Source organism: Cetorhinus maximus, chromosome 21 (assembly GCF_964194155.1).
Source record: "Cetorhinus maximus chromosome 21, sCetMax3.hap1.1, whole genome shotgun sequence".
NCBI classification, from domain to species: domain Eukaryota; kingdom Metazoa; phylum Chordata; class Chondrichthyes; order Lamniformes; family Cetorhinidae; genus Cetorhinus; species Cetorhinus maximus.
The window spans coordinates 9,919,228-9,939,462 of record NC_135899.1 but is presented as its reverse complement, the minus strand read 5'-3'; the positions used below and the strand labels follow the sequence as shown (position 1 = coordinate 9,939,462).

Below are 20,235 nucleotides of genomic sequence, written 5' to 3'. Positions count from 1 at the left end.
TCCACACCCTCTCCACTGCAATCATATCCTTCCTATAATGTGGCGACCAGAACTGCACACAGTGATCCGCCTGTGTCCTGACTAGCGTTTTATACAGCTCCAACATAACCTCCCTGCTCTTATATTCTATGCCTCGGCTAATAAAGGCAAGTATACCATATGCCATCTTAAGCACCTTATCTGCATGTGCTGCTGCCTTCAGGGATCAATTGACATGTACACCAAGGTCCCTCTGACCCTCTGTACTTCCTAGGTTCCTACCATTCATTGTGTATTCCCTTGCCATGTTAGTCCTCCCAAAATGCATCACCTCACAATTCTCAGGATTAAACTCCATTTACCACTGCTCTGCCCATCTTACCAGCCCATCTATATCGCGCTGTGATCTAAGGCTTTCCTCCTCACTGTTTATGACACCACCAATTTTCATGTCATCTGCAAACTTGCTGATCATACCTCCTAAATTCACATCTAAATCGTTAATGTACACTAGAAACAGCACGGGTCCCACCACCGATCCCTGCAGTACATCACAAGCTTCCAATCACAAAAAAAAACCTTTGACCATCACCCTCTGCCTCCTGCCATTAAGCCAATTTTGGTTCCAATTTGCCAAATTGCCCTGGAACCCATGGGCATTTACCTTCTTGACAATTCTCCCATGCTGGACCTTGTCAAAAGCCTTACTGAAGTCGATGTTGACTATATCAACTGCCCTCATCTACACAACTAGTCACCTCCTCTAAAAAAATCAATCAAATTTGTTAGGCATGGTATTACCCTGACAAAGTCAAGCTGACTATCCCTGATTAATCCCTGCCTCTCCAAGTGGAGCTTAATCTTGTTCCTCAGAATTTTTTCCAATAGTTTCCCTAACACTGATGTTAGACTTACTGGCTGTTGGTAAAGTGGAGTTATTTTTTTAAATTCCAGAAGGAAACTTTAAACAATGGTCATAACCAATAATTTTAAGTGTTATGTTTGAGAAGCGACTCTAAACTCAGGAATCAGACCACTAGTTCTCGAGGTTTTACATTAAACTATATGAAACATTTTATTAACTTACGCAGGTTAAACTATATGTACGCATGGCTACAAATTACTACTATCATATCTTTTTAACAAATTCCCAAACTAATCTCCATTAAGGCAATAGCAATTCATAGACTTAACCAAACACCAGGCAAAGCATTTTTACCTCACGAATTCAAAATGAGGTTCTTTTCACGTGGAGCCAGTTGGAGGCTTGCAGCTGCCTTTTGATCTTACATTGCCTCTGCCCGCACACAAAACTTCACCTTTTAACAATGAAACCTCTTTCATAATACCAATTTTATTAGTAATATAAACATATTGCTTCGTAGCTGCACGAAAGGCATCAATTTTCACCCCATTTCTTGAATGCTCTATTGAAAACATGCAACTGCATGCTATCTGTCTTACATCTCAAAACTAGTACATATCAAAGCACCCAGACTAGCTGGCTTTAATGCAATTAAGACATACCCGCAAACTAAACCTCTTTTTTAAAAGAAAAATATCTTCCCAAATTTTATGTACATTAATAGATTCATGATACCTGGTTTATCCCTACTACCCTTGTTGAATAAAGTTATCACATTCGCTGACTTGCAGCCCTCTGGCACCTCTCCTGCGGCCAGAGAGGGTTTGAAAATTAGTGTTCGAGCCCTTGCAATCTTCTCCCTTGCCTCACATAGCAGCCTGGGATACATCTCATCTGGGCCTGGGGATTTATCCATTTTTAAGCCCACTAAAATCGTTAATACCTCCTCTCTTTCAATGTTAATTTGTACAAGTACACAGTCCCCCTCCCCGATTTCTACACCTACATCGTCCTTCTCCATAATGAACACAGATGAAAAGTAATCATTTAAAACCTTACCTAAGTCCTTCGGCTCCACGCACAGAGTGCCACTTTGGCCCCTAATGGGCCCTACTCTTTCCCTAGTTGTCCTCTTGCCGTTAATATATTTATAAAATGCCTTGGGATTTCCCTTTATCTTTCCTGCGACTGTTTCTTCGTGCCTCCTCTTCGCTCTCCTAATTACTTATTTAAGTATCCCTCTACACTCCTCTGGGGCTTCTGCTGTTTTCAGCCCTCTGTATCTGCCATAAGCCTCCTTTTTTTTCCTTACCCATTCCCTTATATCCCTTGACATCCAGGATTCCCGACACTTGTTGGTCCTACCCTTCACCTTTACGAGAACATGTTGGCCCTGAACTCTCACTACTTCCTTTTTGAATGACTCCCACTTTGTAACAAGTAGACTTTGCAACATGTAGCGCCTCCAGCTCACTTTGGCCAGGTCATGTCTTATTACTTTGAAATCGGCCTTCCCTCAATTCAGGACCTCTATTTCCGGCCCATCTTTTCCCTTTTCCATAACGACCTTAAATCTTACAGAGTTATGGTCACTATCCCCGAAATGCTCCCCCACTGACACTTCTTTCACTTGCCCGGCTTCTTTCCCCGCCCTTCTCTTGTAGGACTTTCTATGTGCTGACTCAAAAAGCTCTCCTGGATGCACTTTAAGAATTCTGCCCCCTCTAAGCCTTTCACACTAGCACTATCCAAGTTAATATGGGGGAAGTTGAAATCCCCTACTCTTAATACCCTATTATTTTTTGCTTCTCTGACATTTGCCTCCATATCTGCTTCTCTATCTCCCCTGACTATATGGAGGCCTCCCAGCAACGTGATTGCTCCCTTTTTGTTTTTACGTTCTATCCATATGCCCTCATTTGAGGAACCTTCTAAGATGTCATCCCTCCTCACTGCAGTAATTGGCTTCTTGATCAATAGTGCAATGCTCCCCTCTCTTTCCACCCCCCTTGTCACGTCTGGAGATTCTAAACCCTGGAATATTGAGTTACCAGTCTTGCCCTCCCCTCAACCATGTCTCTGTGATAGCAACAATATCATATTCCCATGTGTTAATCAACATCCTCAATCCATACTCCTTGTAAGGATACCTTGGTTAAAATGGAGGCAATCCAGCCTTGCATTATTCCCTTGCCTTAACAGGTCTATATTTGCTCTTCCTTCCAAACTGACTTAGTTTCTTTTCCAAATTTGGCTTTGCGTCATCCCCTCCTGTGCCTCCACTCTGTATCCCATCCCCCTGCCAAATTAGTTTAAACCCCCCTCCACCCAAAACAGCACTTGCACTTTGTTAAAAAAATGCTTCGAGATTTCGCCCCTGAATGACCACGCTCTTATTTTAAAGATAATGACAGAACTCTCCCCATGCTGATGACAGACGAGAGTATTTTCCAAAATTGAGTAGAATTCCGTCTGGCGGGAAGGATTACCGCCAATGACAGGAACTGCCCAGATTTTCCTCCCCTTGAAATGAATATAAGGAAATTCCGCTGGGCTGTGTAAGGGGTGTCGGGGTCCCATACATGAGGTTTGCCATCCTATGCTGCTTCTTTCCAGGCGATGCTTAACAGCCAAACAGTAACAATAAAAATAGACACGGATGTTCCAGATTGTGGAATTCACAATAGAAACACAGAATTTCTCTGCAGTGAAACAAGTCATTTATTTCAAATCAACATTGGCCTCTCCTCTCCCCTTCCCCCTTTACTCTGTATTTTTACAACCTTAATAAAATGTCTGTTTATCTCTCATTTCCGAGACGGGATTCTTTCGAACAGGAAGAACATATCTTTGTTGTGGTAGCTTCTAAGGATCGACCACAGGAGACTCAGGTATAGTTTAATGATTGGTTTATTCAGGCAAACGCAGGGAGAAACTGTCTTAGTCTGGCTAACGCAGAATTCTACTGATTACAAGAAAGCCAACATTTCTATACCCTATTGGTCACGTAGACAGTACATTATTTGAATTCCAATCTTTGTCAATACATAATCACATAATAAGCAGGTGTTGCCCAGTCCCATGTACATATTTTCCCTTACTCAAGTAAAGTTCCCCTTATCTTGTCCTAGCCTGGCTCGTCCTGGAACCATCTGTTCTCATCCTTTTCTGTTTATCTTCAACTCCGCTCTGTCTCCCAAACCGTTAATATGTTATGATTCCCAAAGTGTGTCTGGAGAACCCTGCTGACATGGACCTTTATGGCCAACAAGGTTTGCCTGGAAAATGTTGCTAACCCTTAATTTTACTAAGAACGCAGAAATAGAAGCATTATATAGAAATTTTTAGTTAACTCTAACATTTTTATTTTTCTCCATTTATGTTGGCTGCAGTTTGAAAGATATGTCTACTGGAACAGGGTGAGAAATATATCCAAATGTTGCTATCCTGGAACAGAGTGCGCCATGAAAGACTTTGGTGCAGGAAAGGAGTCCCGGACTTATGCCTGACCATAACATTTTAATTGGCTCCTGAAGAGGTGACCAGGTTTTGTGTGGTAGCAATGCAACAGAAACTTAGCCTGCAAAGAGAAAACACCTAAATCCTCTTTCTCTTGTGTGTGTTACATTCCATTAATTCTACAAGAATAGCTGGCTGGATTTTTACTCATATCTCTGTAACCTGCTCTCTCTAAAAAAAAACCTGTGAAGAGGAAAAAGGGGAAATCAACATTAAAAACATTAAAAAGCATGTTCTCAACCAATGTACTAAAGACTGAAAGTGCTGGAAGGCGACCTCATGTCATCAACAGAGAACTGAGAGGAATTTGGAAGACATCAATCGAAATCAGCGCATCGAATCCTGTACTCCAGATTGGTGCTATTGAACTGTTTTATCCCACCCTTAAAATCCAGGTTTTGTGTGTCTTTTATATCTTGTTGCGTGTATGCGGGATTTTAGAAGGGGCAGAATTGAAGTTATAGAGTTAGAAGTTAACAGTTCATATTTCTTTCTTTTACCACTTGTTAAAGGCAATTTGTTTAATAAACAGTTATTTACTTATTAAGTTTACTAACCTGGTGCTCGTATTCTGTTAACCTAAATTAAACAGTTAGGTAGAATTGGGGCAATTTGGTGCTTTGATCAAGCTTTTCACATTTGTCGTGGCCCAGGGAGCAGTGGGGCTTGCGTATACAGCGCACTATCCCCAGTCAGTTGTGACACGGGTCACACCCTGTGTTTTTTTCCCTTCTGGATTGTCAGGAATGATCTTCATGTAGGAGGACACACTTCAATACCAATCCCAATCGGAATGTGATTTAATCCCCTCTCGTTTTCCACTGGTCTGTCCCACAGTCCTGTTCAGACACTCTGTGATGTGCAGCCTCTTTTTCAGGGACTCGTTGTGGGTGGAGCACTGCCTGAGATGTGAATCCACATGTCCCAAACCCCCAGACACAGAGTTTGAATATCTCGAGATTTTTTTCTAGTTCCGGAAAGGAACTTTATCTGCTCAAATTTACATTTAAAAAGACTTGCATTTATATAGTACTTCAAGCCACGTTATAGACAAAGAAGTAACTCTGAAGCGTGGTCATGGTTGTAGGAAACACGGCAACTAATTTTATGCAAACCAAACTCACACACAAATAACAATGTGACAATCGCCATTGTCACTGGTCAAATGAACATACCAACTAGGAGTCAATGACAGTCCGTGCAGTTCTGAGGGAGTGCCACACTGTCAGAGGTGTCGTCTTTTGGATGAGATGGTAAACTGAGGCTGCATGTGCCTGCTCTGGTGGGTGGCAAAGGTCACATAGCACCTTTTCAAAGAAGAGCAGCTAGTTCCCCCCAGTTCATAGTTTGTATGTTCGTTTGACCAATGACAACACGGAATGTCTGACCATTATCACATTGTTATTTTTGAGACTTTGTTTTGCATAAAATTAGTTGTTTCCTGCCTTTCAAAAATGTCCATGCTTCAAAGATGCTATAAAGCAGCTTGAAGGGCTATATAAATGCATGTCCTTTTAAATGTCAGTTTGAGAAGATAAAGCTCAATTCAGGAGCAGCGCCCTCCATTTGTCAGATATTAACCCATTCATTTAACATACCTATGGTCTCTTATAGTGTCCTTATGTCCTCTTCACAAATGAATTTCCGACCTAATTTTGTATCATCAGCAAATTTAGCAACTTTACCTATGAGCTCTTCATCCAAGTCATTTATATAAATTGTCAAAAGTTGAGGTGATGTTGATTGAGGGATAAATTTTGGCCAGAACACCGGCGATAACTCACTGCTCTTCTTTGAAATGATGCCAGTGAAATTTCTCATTAACATGAGCAGGCACATGCAGCCCCAGTTTATCATCTCATCTGAAAGACGTTATCGCTGACAATGTGGCACTCCCTCAGTGGTGCACGGAGTGTCAGCTTTGATTTTTCTGCTCAAGCTTTGGAGGAGGACTTGAACCCATAACCTTGCGACTCAGCTGGCCTTCGAGACTCTTTGCCATTCAATACAGATCATGGCTGATCTGACTGTAACCTCCAGGCGACACCCGGAAATATTTCACCCCCTTCTTTATCAATAATCTATCCACCTCTGCCTCAAAAACATTCAAAGGCTCTGCTTCCACTGCTTTTTCAGGATGGGATTTACAAAGACTCACTACCCTCTGAGAAAAAAAAAAATCTTCTCATCTGTCTGAAATGGGCGGCTCCTTATTTTTAAACAGTGGCCCCTCATTCCAGATCCTCCCACAATCGGAACCATCATATCCACATCCACCCTGTCAAGAACACACAGGATCTTTCAATCAAGTCGCCTCTTAATCTTCTAAACTGCAGCGGATATAAACCTAGTCTGTCCAATCTTTCCTCATAAAATAACTTGCACATTCCTGGTATTAGTCTAGTAAGCCTTCTCTGAATTGCTTCTAATGCATTTACATCCTTCCTTAAATAAGGAGACCAATATGGACACAGTGTTCCAGATGTGGTCTCACCAGTGTCCGGTTAAACTTTTAGATTTTCATTTATCCATGTTTCCATGACGCCATCGCAGTCATTGCGCGTGTGCACGGTTTCCACCTGTATCAAAAGGGTTTCAGTCAGTTGCAGGCGTCACAGTGAACCTTTCAAAGACAGTCATGATGCAACACCTGCCCCTTCACTTCCTCTCTCCTCACCGTCCAAGGGCCCAAACACTCCTTTCAAGTGAAGCAGCATTTCACTTGCATTTCCCCTAACTTAGTCTACTGCATTCGTTGCTCCCAATGCGGTCTCCTCTACATTGGAGAGACCAAACGCAAACTGGGCGACCGTTTTGCGGAACACCTGCGGTCTGTCCGCAAGAAAGACCCAAACCTCCCTGTCGCTTGCCATTTTAACACTCCACCCTGTTCTCTTGCCCACATGTCTGTCCTTGGCTTGCTGCATTGTTCCAGTGAAGCCCAACACAAACTGGAGGAACAGCACCTCATCTTCCGACTAGGCACTTTACAGCCTTCTGGGCTGAATATTGAATTCAACAACTTTAGATCTTAAACTCCCCCTCCCCCCATCCCCACCCTGTTTCTCCCCCCCCCCCCCCATTTTTTTTTTCAATAATTTATATAGATTCTTCTTTCCCCACCTATTTCCATTGTTTTTGAATCTTAAACTAGAACCTTGTTGGTCTTTCCGCCCCACCCCCACTGGAGCTGTGCTTTGAGTATCCTGTCTTCCATTCTTGATTGGCACTTTTCTTGGACGGATGTCACCACCTTCAACACCTCTTTGACCCTTTTGTCTGTGACATCTTTTGATTATCTGCTCATCTCCACAATCAAATCACCACACCCTCAATGTCTCTCTCCACCAACCCCCCCCCCCCCCCCCACCTTAAACCAGTTTATATTTCTCCCTTCTCCTAACTATGCTTCAGTTCTGCCGAAGGGCCATGAAGGCTCGAAACGGTAACTGATTTCTTCTCCGCCGATGCTGCCAGACCTGCTGAGTTTTTCCAGGTAATTCTGTTTTTCTTTCAAAGACAGTCATCGGTTTAGGTCATTTCTTTATTGGGGAATTGTTTCCTGCAGCACTGAGATTCTGTCAGCAGGTGGCAGTGGTGTGCTTTGTAACAATGAAAGACTTGCGTTCAGACAGGGTCTCAACCCATCCCAGAAACTTACCACCCGCAATGAATTTCCGCAAGTGCAGTCGCCATTTAACATGCAGCAAGATCCACAGAGAGAATATAAAAATAATAACCTGCTAAATTCTCTTTGGCGTTCTTTTGAGGGCAGAAGGATAACACCACTGCTTCTCTTTCCTGTCGCATCCGAAACATAGCGTGAAGCAGAAAAGACCTTGGTTTAAAATCTCACCTGAAAGGTAACACGTCTGACGATAAACAGAGCGAGCTCAATGTGGTATTTTGGAAGCGGAGCATTTAGCCTCTCGATTTTTGCGACCATTCAAAAAAGCATGTCTGATCCATACAAAATTATAATACTGTGGATGCTGGAAAGGTTGGGGACATTAGCGAGACTAAATGCTCTCCGCCCGATATTCACTTTCATTGACTTCAATGTTACAGAATATCCGCCCTGTCATATAACAGTCGGCAAATGTGATTCCACGACTTTACGACCCCACTGATTTCCAATATCACCCCGAGTATTGATTTGCTGCCGTGACTCTGCTCTTCCACACAATCGCTTCAAGTTTAAAGTCACTTGTTTTAAATTCATGGGCAGAACAATATTTCACTGCATAGCTGGTCTCTGAGCTTTATTCTGCTACTTTGCCGGGTCCTGGTCAGAAATTGGCTTTCACCTGAGTTGAATTCCAGCTGTGCTGTTGTCACCGTATTTGCTGCAGCTTTTTACTGAGATTGGATCTCAGGATCTTCCTCGGAGCTCCAGTGACCCCATTCCCATTTAACTGCTGCCAGCGAATGCATTTCCCTGTCTTCCATGTTAGCTCACATTGGTGGTGGCTTGTAGTATTGTCATTGGGCTAGTAACCTAGAGACAGTGCTCCGGATACCCGGGTTCGAATCGTAGCAGAGCAGATAGTGGAACTGGAATTCAATAGAACTCTGGAATTAAAAAGTCTAATGAAACTATTGCTGATTGCCGTAGAAAACCATCTGGTTCCTCAACTGGCTTGGTCTACATATGACTCCAGATCCACAGCAATGCGGTTCACTCTGAAATGGCCTTGCAGGCCACTCAATTGTATCCAACTGCTAAAAAGTCAATAACAAGGAATGCAAAGGCATGGTAATAGGCACCAGAAACGACGATGGCAAATGGGGTGAAAGCCTATCGGGGGGAGGCAGGATTGTGAGGTTGAGGTTACAATCAGATCAGCCACAAGGCTCAGTGGGCCGAATGGTCTACTCCTGCTTCTAATTCGTATCTAAGCCCAACCCTGTCGACTGTTAAAATCTTCCTTGTTAACATCTAGGGGCCTGTGTCAAAATTGGGGGAGCTGCTACACAGACTCGTCAAGCAACAGCTTGAAATAGTCATCGGAATCAAACCTTGCCTTCCCCATCCCTGGTTATGTCCTATCCCATCGGCAGGACAGACCCAGCAGAGGTGGCGGCACATTGGTATACAGTCTGGAGGGAGTTGCCCGGAAAGTCCTCAACATTTATTCCGACCCCCATGAAGTCTCATGACAACAGGTCAAAGGTGGCCAAGGAAGCCGCCTGCTGATTATCACGTGTCACAACCCCCAACCTCAGCTGATGAATCAGCACTTGGAGGAACCACTGAGGGTGGCAAGGGTGCAAAATGTACTTTGGATTGGGGACTTCAATGTCCATCACCAAGAGTGGCTCAGTAGCACCACCACAGTCCGAGCTGGCCGAGTCCTCAATGACTTACCTGCTAGAATGGGTCTGCGGTGGGAGGTGAGGGAACCAACAAGAGGGAAAAACATAATTGACCTGATACTCACAAACCTGCTTGCTACAGATGCATCTGTCCATGACAGTATTGATAGGAATCGTCACTGCACAGTCGTTGGAGATGAAGTCCCACCTTCACATTGAGGATATCCTCCATTCTGATGTGTGGCACTACCACTGTGCTAAATGGGTTACATTTCGAATAGGTCTAACAATTCAAGACTGGGCATCCAAGAGGCATTGTGAGCAATCTGCAGCAGCAGAATGGTATTCAACCATGATCTCTAACCTCATGGCCCGACATATTCCCCATTCTACCACCACCACCAAGACAGCAGAAAACCCTGGTTCAATGAAGAATGCAGGAGGGCATGCCAGGAGCAGCACCAGGCACACCTGAAAATGAGGTGCCAACCTACTTGAGCTACAACAGAGGACTAAACATCATAAGTAGCAAAAGAGGTAAGTCACTCCATGACCAATGGATCAGATTTAAGCTCTGCAGTCCTGCCACATTCAATCGTGACTAGTGGTGGACAATTAGATAGTTCACTGGAGGAGGGGGCTCCACAAATATCCCTATCCTCAATGATGGGGGAGTGCAGTTCATCAGGGAAAAATATAAGGCTGAAGCATTCGCAGTAATCTTTAGCCAGAAGCACCAAGAGGATGATCCATCTCGGCCTCTGCCAGAGACCCCCAGCATCACAGGTGCCAGTCTTCAGCCAATTCGATTCACTCCACGTGCTATCAAGGAATGGCTGAAGGCGCAGGAAACTACAAATGCTATGGGCCCTGACAATTTTCCGACAATGGTGCTGAAGGCTCATGGTCCAGAACTTGCCGTACCCCTAGCCAAGTGGTTCCAGGACAGCTACAACACTGGCATCTACCCGACAATATGGGAAATTGCCCTATTATGTCCTGCACACAAAAAGCAGGACAAATCCATCTGCCAATTATCGCCTCATCAGTCTACACACGGCCATCAGTAAAGTGATGGAAAATGGTCACCAACAGTGCAATCAAGCAGCACTTACTCAGCAATAACCTGTTCACTGATGCCCAGTTTGATTCCACCAGGGTCAGTCAGCTCCTGACCTTATTACAGCCTTGGTTCAAACATGGACAACAAGCTGAACACCAGAGGTGAGGTGAGAATAACTGCCGTTGACATCAAGGCAGCATTTGACCAAGTGTGGCATCAAGGGACCCTAGCAAAACTGAAGTCAATGGGAACACTCCCAGTTGGTTGGAGTCATGCCTAGAACAATGAAAGATGGTTATGGTTGTTGGAGGTCAGTCAGCCCAGTTCCAGAGCAGCACTGCAAGAGTTCCTCAGGGTAGTGCCCTAGGCCCAACCATTTCAGCTGCCTGATAAATGACCTTCCTTCCATCATGAGGTCAGAAGTGGGGATGTTCGCTGATGATTACACAATGTTCAACACCATTCGTGGCTCCTCAGGTACTGAAACAGTCCATATCCAAATGAAGCAAGACCTGGATAATGTCCAGGTCTGGGCTGATAAGTGGTAAGTAACATTCACGCCACACAATTACCAGGCAATGACCATCTCCAACAAGAGAGAATCTAACCAACACCCCTTGACTTTCAATGACATTGCCATCGCAGAATCCCCCAATATCAACGTCCAAGGGGGTTACCATTGACCAGGAAGTGAAATGAACCAGTCATATAAATGCTGTGGCTGCAACAGCAGTCAGACACTATGAATCCTCTGGTGAGTAACTGACCTCCTGACTCCCCAGAGCCTGTCCACCGTCGACAAGGCACAAGTCAGGGGTGTGATGGAATACTCTCCACTTACCTGGATGAATGCAGCTCCAACAACACTCATGCAGCTTGACAACATCCAGGGCAAAGCAGTGCCCTTGATTGGCACCACATCCACAAACATTCACTCCTCCACCACCGATGCACAGCACCAGCGGTGTGTGCCATCTACAAGGTGCACTGCAGAAACTTGCCAAGGCTCCTTTGGTGGCACTTTCTTAACACATGACCATGAAGGAGGACAAGGGCAGCAGATACATGGGAACACCACAACCTGGAAGTTCCTCTCCAAGCCACTTACCAGCCTGATTTGGAAACATGACGCTGTTCCTGTCGCTGCATCAAAATCCTAGAACACCCTCCCTAACAGCACTGCGGGTGTACTAAACCATATGGACTGCAGCGTTTCAAGACGGCAGTTCACCACCATCTTCTCAAGGGCAACTGGGTAGGGGCAATAAATGCTGGTGTAGCCAACGACACCCAGTTCCCATAAATTAATAAAATAAAAATCTCTAGGGTCTCCTCTGAACGCCATTCACCATGGACACTGTCGATTTTCTGTGAAGAATCACTAATTCTTCAATCACAAAAAGTTTCGACTCCACAGTTTCAGCTCAGCCTTTGCCTCATTCAGCACTTGAAAAAAAACTTATTTTTGTTATCTTCTGTTCGGATTGCAACCTTCTCCAACATATGGGTACAAAGACCCTCTGGATCCTATCTTCACTTCGCTTCACTCCAACACTAACTCACCTTCAGATTTCACCATTTACCATGTATTCACGATGCACTCTGGCCTTACCCTCCCTGACACCGAATGATCTGCCCTCAGCAAAGGCCTCAGCTTCATCCCATCACACCTGCACTCCAATGAATTTGATCTTGGAAACGCTTTGAGATCTTCTTCAGTCATCTCCACTCTGTGCCCATTTCTTTTGCAAGGAGACTTCCTGCCACTCAGTGGAACATGTTACCCGCCTCTAAAGTGGCCACCTAGACACTTCCATCTGGCCTCTGACCCGCCGTATAATTTTCATTGGCATGGAACTGGCGTGACATCAGCTGTCTCTAATTTTCTCTTTCCCTCACTCACCAACCTATCTCCCTCTGAACTTGCAGCGCTTGGTTCTGTCAAGCCCATTCATAAAATCGCCATCAAGCCTGTTGACAACGATGATGCTGATGTTGTCTGACATATTGACCTCCACCTAGCAGAGCCTGAAAACCAACTCCCTGAAACTTCTTCTTACCTCCGCTAAGCCATGACCCCATGATCAAACATCAAGCCAATGCATCTGGGACAACACTGACCTCATCTCCTCTGGAGATCCTCCCTCTACAGTCTCCAGCCTTATAGTCCTGCAACCACAACAGCCCACTTCTACCTCCTTCCCAAAATCTACAAGAGGATTACCCTCATTGATCTATTGTTTCAGGCTGTCCCTGTCCCACTGAACTGAGGCCTACCTATTTTGCCACTATTTCTCCCTCCCCTTGTGGAGTCTCTTCCAACCTACATCAGTGACTCTTCCATTGTTCTACATCACTCCAACTGTTTCCAGTTTCCAGATCCTGTTGTCTCTTCTTCGCCACGGACATCCAATCTTTGCAGGTCCATCTCCCACCAAGATGGCCTGAGAGATTTCCACTTTGCCCTGGAATGGAGGCCCAACCGATCCCATTAATCATCACCCTCCTTCACCAGGCTGAACTTGTTTTCACATTGAACAACTTCTTCTTCAACTCCACTCACTTCCTGCAAATCAAAGTTGTTTCTATGGGTTACCCCCAAGTGCATTTTATATGCCTGACTTTTTGTGGATGATGTGGAATACTCCTTGTTTCAGTCTCACAGGCTCCTTCCCTCATTCCTATTCCAGGATATCGCCGCCTTCAGATTAAATTTCATTGTTTTGATTTGAATTTCCACCTTTTTCTCACCTTCACCTGGTCCATCTCTTCCCTTCCCTTCCTTGATTTCTCTACCTCCCCTTCTGAAGATAGGCTACAAACAATATGCATCACCAGTCCACTAACTCCCACACCTACCTTGACTACACTTCCTCACAATCCGCTTCCTGTATGGACTCTATTCCGTTCTCCAAGTTTCTCCATTTCATCTGTTCAGAAAATAGAACCATGTATATTAGCTCTTCCAACATGTCTTCCTTTTTCCTCAACTAAGGATAGCCTCTCTACTCCCCATCCAGCCACCACCCCTACCCCCACCCCCACCTCCATCGTCGTTGACAGGGCCCCCCACCGTCTCTGATCTATTTCATGCCTTTCTTCTTTGATCCCTTCCTCTCCCTCCCTTAACATCACTAGATTTCTCCCTGTCTTCACCTTCCACCCCTCTCGTCTCCATATTGAACCATCATTCTCCACTATTTCCACCACCAGGAGTGTGATGCCACCACCAAATAATATTTCACTGTCTTCCCCTTTTATTATTCCGAAGTGTCTGTTTCACCTGCAAAGTTCTGGTCCATTCCAGCCCCAACATCCCCTCTCTTTCCTACAGCACCTTTCCATGCAAACACAAGAAATGCAACACCTGCCCTTTTACATCCTCCCTTCTCACCATTCAAAGCCCCAAAAGCTCCTCCTAAGTGAAGCATCAATTTACTTGTACTCCTTCCAATGTATTATATTTTACTTGGTGCTCATGATGCGGTTGCCTCTACATTGACCACACTCAGACTGGGTGACCATCTTGTGGAAAAGCTTCATTCGCTCTGCAGGCATGACACTGAGCTTCCTGTTGCTTGTCATTTTAATTCCCCGTCTTGCTCCCACTCTGGTCTTTCTGTCCCTGGCCTGTTACAGTTTCCAATGAACTCAAAACAAGCTCGAGAAACAACACCCCATATTTAATCTCAGCTCCCTACAGCAACACTGAGTTGAACAAATTTACATCATAACCTCTGCCTGCATTTTGTGCCCTTTTAGGCGGCTGTTATCCCTCCATTCACACCCCATTTCAACACATCCCTTGTATCTTTACAGTGCCCATTACCAGAAAACCTTCTGTCATCAATCCTACCACGACCTACCTACAGGGTTGCCGGGGGGGCGTTCCTTGCTGTGATCTAATTGCCCGATATGTCTCGCTACATTGCAACAGTGACTATATTGCAAAAGCATTTCCTGGGTCTTACAAGTATTTTCGGACGACTCGATTTCGTGAAAGGCGCTAAATAAATGCGCTAAATGAATTTTTCTTTCTAGCGGTTAATTCAAATGGAATCTGACGGCCCAAATCCCTCTAAAGCTCTTCCCAGCGCCTGTTATCAAAATAATTCCTTAACATTTATGGTAATTGATATTTTAGGGTGAGCGGCTACAATCATTCACAGAATTCAGTTTATGGATCGGGATTTACACCATGTTTCTCTGAATAGTTTATAACCGTCAGCAAGTTCCTCTGGAGCAAAGTGCGATATAATCTTAAACCTCGCCCATTTCCGCCTCCTCCCTCTCTCCAATCTCTCTCTCCACCCACTGCCAACTCTCCATGGACTTTCACTTTCTCTGGCTGGGTTCAATCATTCTCCATTTTCTAAACCTGTGCATCGCTCCCACCACTCTCTGCCTTGTTTTCCAATGTAAAAGACTACGGCACATAGTTTAGTCATAAGAATAACTACCCGAGCATTGAGATGAATTTCGTCGACAAATCCGTGATCTGAAGGTGTTCGACAGCGCAGTAAAGTCGAAACTGAAACCGGATTGAATCAGCAGTTGTTGAGTGTGAACATGGCTTCTAAACAGCAGGGAGAAAATTTCACAGAGGATTTAAATTGTCCAATTTGTCTTGATTTCTTTACCAATCCGGTAATACTGGATTGTGGACACAACTTCTGCCGCTCCTGTATCACCCAGTGTTGGGAAAAGGAGGTAAACTCCTGCCCGGAATGTAGAGAGCAGTTTCCGGAAATAAACCTCAGGGTAAATCGGGCCTTAGCGAATCTGGCCGAGAAAGCTCGAAAATTACACCTCGATCCGAAAGAGAAGGAAAGTAAACTTCACTGTGAGGAACATCAGGAAGAACTGAAGCTGTTTTGTGAAACTGACAAGAAATTGATCTGTTTGATTTGTCGAGATTCGCGGGAACACAAATCTCACGACTTTATGCCGATTAAAGAAGCTGTTGAAATCTACAAGGTAAAAGGGAAAATATTTTCTAAGCTGATAGTTTTATCACATTTTCATGGTCTAACACTTCCATTCTGTGATTTTCTCTCCCAATCCCAGGATCAGCTGAAATCTTCCTTAGATTCTCTCACAGAGAAGAAATCGGCGGTTCTAGAAACGGAACAGAAACAGAAACAGAAGATTTCCGAAGTTAGGGTAAGGTCTCCCTGTGCTGATTTTCTGGGATCTCGGTTAGTTTTGTTCCCTTTATCGCGGGACATTAATTATGTTTCATCTTCCATTTGTTAGGAACAGTCGAGCAGTCTGCAGACCCACATCACATCCGAGTTCACTAAAATGCACCAGATTCTCACTGAGAAAGAGCAGCGTTTACTCAGAGATCTCAGGGAAGAAGAGGAGAGGATTCTAGAACCAATGGAGAAAAACCTTCGAGAGATTCAGGAGAATTTAAATTCTATTGAGGAGAAGCTCTCAAACTTTCAGAAACAGATGGTGCAAAAAGACGAGTTGATATTTTTGAAGGTGAGGGAACATATTGCGGGTCAGTTCAATGAGACTTCGCACAGTCACAAAATAACTGATAACAAATAAATATAGAATGTACGGAAAAAATAAAAACGGAGTTAAACAAATTTCTGTCTGTTTCGTGGCAATTCTGCGGTCTCCCCGAAATAATCGGCTTCCACATTGTCTGCAGATTCCCGGGAATACTTGTAACCTCCCGAGAATGAGTTTTCTTGATCTTCTCACTTGCTTTGTGATTATTTCCGTGTTGCCAAGTTTAATTTTCTCCTGGACGCCTATTTCGATCCAGTTACAGCTCATGTTGTGTGTGTGTGGGTCTGTCTGGTACGGTGTGTGAGAGTTACTGTGTCTGTGAGAGGGACTGAAGTTGAGTTCCAGTTTATTTGACTCTCCACAATCTTCCTTCCAAAATGTATCACTTTACACTTCCGAGTTAAATCTCATCTGCTTTGAGTCTGCTCATTTCACCAGCCGCCCTGTTTATGTCCTCCTGAACTGTGTGCAGGTCAACTCATTACAGAAAGGATGTAATTGCATTAGGACACAGAGGAGATTTACGAGGATGTGACCAGGACTAGAAAAATGCAGCTATGAGGAAAGATTGGATAGACTGGGGCTGTTCTCCCTGCAACAGAGGAGGCTGAGGGGAGATTTGAGACATACAGAATTGTGAGGGGCCTGATATTGTGGGTGGGGAAGGGCCTATTTACATGCCAGAGAGGTCAGTGATGAGGGGGCACAGGTTTAAAGTTTTGGATAGAAAGATGAGAGGGGAGATGAGGAAAAACTTTTACACCCAGAGGGTTGTGGGATCTGGAACTCACTGCCTTAAAGGGTAGTAGAGGCAGAAACCCTGAACTCATTTAAAAACTGCCTGAATATTGACATCAAGTGCTGTAACCTGCAGGGCCGTGGACCAAATGGTGCAAAGTGCGATTAGGCTGGGTGTTTTTTTCCATCTGGCGCAGACACGATGGGCCAAGTGGCCTCTTTCTGTGCCGTAAACTTTCTATGATTCTAAATCTGTGACTTTGCTCCTCACTGTTCATGATTCATTTCTTTCAGGAGGAAGCTTGTCGGAAGAGAAGGTAGGACATGCTCTCTACTGAAATTCTGCACAGTTTGGTAAAATAACTCAGAAAGGTTTTGTTATGATTTCTTTTCTAGTTACCATCGCAACATTAAAGGGTCATTCATCGGGCGACAATAACTCTGCTTATGGTTTAAGCAGTAGTCTTTTATTAAAATGACAAACTTTATTCCAGCCGTTAGATGAGATTTCATATAACTGGTCTACATTATTGTATTAAATTACAAGATGCCATTCAATCCTGAAGTGCTCACTTGCAGGCTGCAGACTGCTGTTAGTGTGGCTGTGACCTTCCGACTGAACCTGAGAGAGCCACACCACCCATGTTTCCATGGTGTCGACCATCCATGTCCCTGCAAGGCTCCTGATCAACCCGGGAGAGTCATATGTTAATGGGGGAATGGGTTTTGTTTTTATTCCAATATAGAATCTTGATCTGTATCCTTAACACCAGCAAAACAGACCCAGCAGATGTGGCGGCACTGTGGGATAAACCTTGGAGGGAGTTGCTCTGGGAGTCCATAACATTGACTCCAGAGCCCATGAAGCCTCATGGCGTCAGGTCAAACATGGACGAGGAAACCTGCTGATTATCTTGTACCCACCCATCCGCCACACCTCAGCCCCTCACCCTTGCCTCAGCTGATGAATAAGCACTCCTCCACATTGAACTTCACTTGGAGGAAGCACTGAGTGGCAAAGGAGTAGAATGTACACTGGATAGGATTCAGTGTCCATCACCAAGATTGGCTCGGTCGTGGAACTACCTCCCTAGAGCACTGTGAGCGTACCTACACCACATGGACTGCAGAAGTTCAAAGAGGCAGCTCACCACCACCTTATGAAGGGCAATTAGGGGGGCAATAATGCTGGCCTCACCAGCGCTGCCCACATCTCATTCATTGATAAAAAACAATTTGCCACTACTGGCCGAGCTGGATATGCCCCAAAGGACATAGCTGCTAGACTGGGTCTGTGGCAGGTAGTGAGGGAACCAACAAGAGGGAAAAACATACTTGACCTCTTCCTCACTAATCTGCCTGCTGAGCATGCATCTGTCCATGGCTGTATCAGTAGGAGTGACCACCACACAGTCTTTGTGGAGGTGAACTCCTGCCTTCAGATTGAGGATGCCCACACACAAGACTGGGCATCCATGGAGCGTTGTGGACCATCAGCAGCAGCAAAATTGTACTCAACCACACTCTGTAACTTCGTGGCTCGGCATATCCCCAACTCTACCCTTACCACCAAGCCATGGCATTGACCCTGGTTCAATGAAGGTCCAGATTTTCCGGCCCTGTCGCTGCTGCGACCCACCGTGGGCAAGGCAGCAGCCCAGCCACAAGTCCATTGACTGGCGGTGGGACTGGAAGATCGTGGCGGCGGGCGGGTGTGGAAAACTCCGCCTTTTCAGGAGGGCATGCCAAGAGCAGCAGCATTTATACCTAAAAAGGAGGTGTCAACATGGTGAAGCCAGGACTCAGGACGACTTACATGTCAGACAGCGTAAGCCACATGCGATAGACACAGCTAAGCGATCCAACAACCAATGGATCAGATGTAAATTGTGCAGCTATGGCCCTTCCAGCCATGCATGGCGTTGGACAATTAAATAACTAATTTGGGGAGGAGTCTCCACAAATATCCCCACCCTCAATGATGTGGGAACCCATCACATCATTGCAAAAGATTAAGGATGAACCTTTTGCTACAATCTTTAGCCAGATGTGCCCAGTGGATGATCCATCTCAGCCATCTCCAGAAATTCCCTGCCTACAAGTCTTCAGCCAATTCGATTCATTCCATGTGACATCAAGAAACGGCTGAAGGCACTGTTTCCTGCAAAGCTATGGGCCCTAACAATATTCTGGCAATAGTACTGAAGACTTGTGCTCCAGAACGTCCTGCGCCCCGAGCCAAGCTGTTCCAGTAAAGCTACAACACTGGCATCTACCTGGCTATGTGGAAAATTGCCCAGGTATTTCCTTTCCACAAAGAGCAGGACAAATCTGGCCTGGCCAATTACCACCCCATCAGTCTACTCTCCATCATCAGTAAAGTGTTGGAAGGGGTCATCAGCAATGATATCAAGAGGCACTTGCTTAGCAATAACCTGCTCACTGACGCTAAGTTTGGGTTCCACCACAGTCACTCAAATCCTGACCTCATTACAGCCTTGATTCAATCATGGACAAAAGAGCTGAACTCCTTAGGTGAGGTGAGAGTGACTGCCTTTGACATCGTGGCCTAACTTGACCGAGTATGGCACCAAGGAGCCCAAGTGAAACTGGAATCAATGGAAATAAGGGGGGAAACTCTCCGGTGGTTGGAGCCATATCTAGCACAAAGAAAGATGGTTGTAGTTGTTGGAGGTCAATCATCTCAGCTCCAAGGCATCACTGCACGAGTTCCTCAGCCCATCCATCTTCATCTGCTTCATCAATGACACTCCTTCCATCATAAAGTCAGAAGTGGGGATGTTTGCTGATGATTGCACAATGTTCAACACCATTCACGACTCTTCAGATACTGAAACAGTCCATGTCCAAATGCAGCAAGACTAAACAATATGCAGGTTTGGGCTGACAAATGGCAAATAACATTCGGGCCATAGAAGTGCCAGGCAATGGCCATCTCCAACATGAGAAAACCTAACCATCGCCCCTTGATGTTCAATTATTTCCATTACCATTGCTGAATCGTGCGCTTGCACACAAACAGGAGAGAGAGCTCATCGTGAGTGAGATACAGCCAGAGTGAGTATGGATATTGGCAATTTGGTGCACAGTGGGAATTCGGTGCATAGGGAAAAAGGTGCTCTTTGCATGTTTATTTGGATATTCAACTTCTTAAATCTTCAAAGAGTGGTCTTGTCCTGCTGCAGCAGTAGAGTCTACAAGGGAAAGG

At 44.9% G+C, this 20,235-nt stretch overlaps 1 protein-coding gene across 1 annotated transcript in view; it reads left to right on the top strand.

The window, feature by feature from the left end:
* LOC144695511 (E3 ubiquitin-protein ligase TRIM69-like) overlaps positions 1–20,235 on the top strand; it is a 149,358-nt gene that overhangs the window by 69,281 nt on the left and 59,842 nt on the right. The window contains exons 2-5 of the mRNA XM_078566388.1: positions 15,238–15,719; positions 15,810–15,905; positions 15,999–16,232; positions 17,301–17,323. Of these exons, the coding sequence (XP_078422514.1) occupies positions 15,238–15,719; positions 15,810–15,905; positions 15,999–16,232; positions 17,301–17,323 (835 nt within the window). The remainder of the gene's footprint in view (positions 1–15,237; positions 15,720–15,809; positions 15,906–15,998; positions 16,233–17,300; positions 17,324–20,235) is intronic.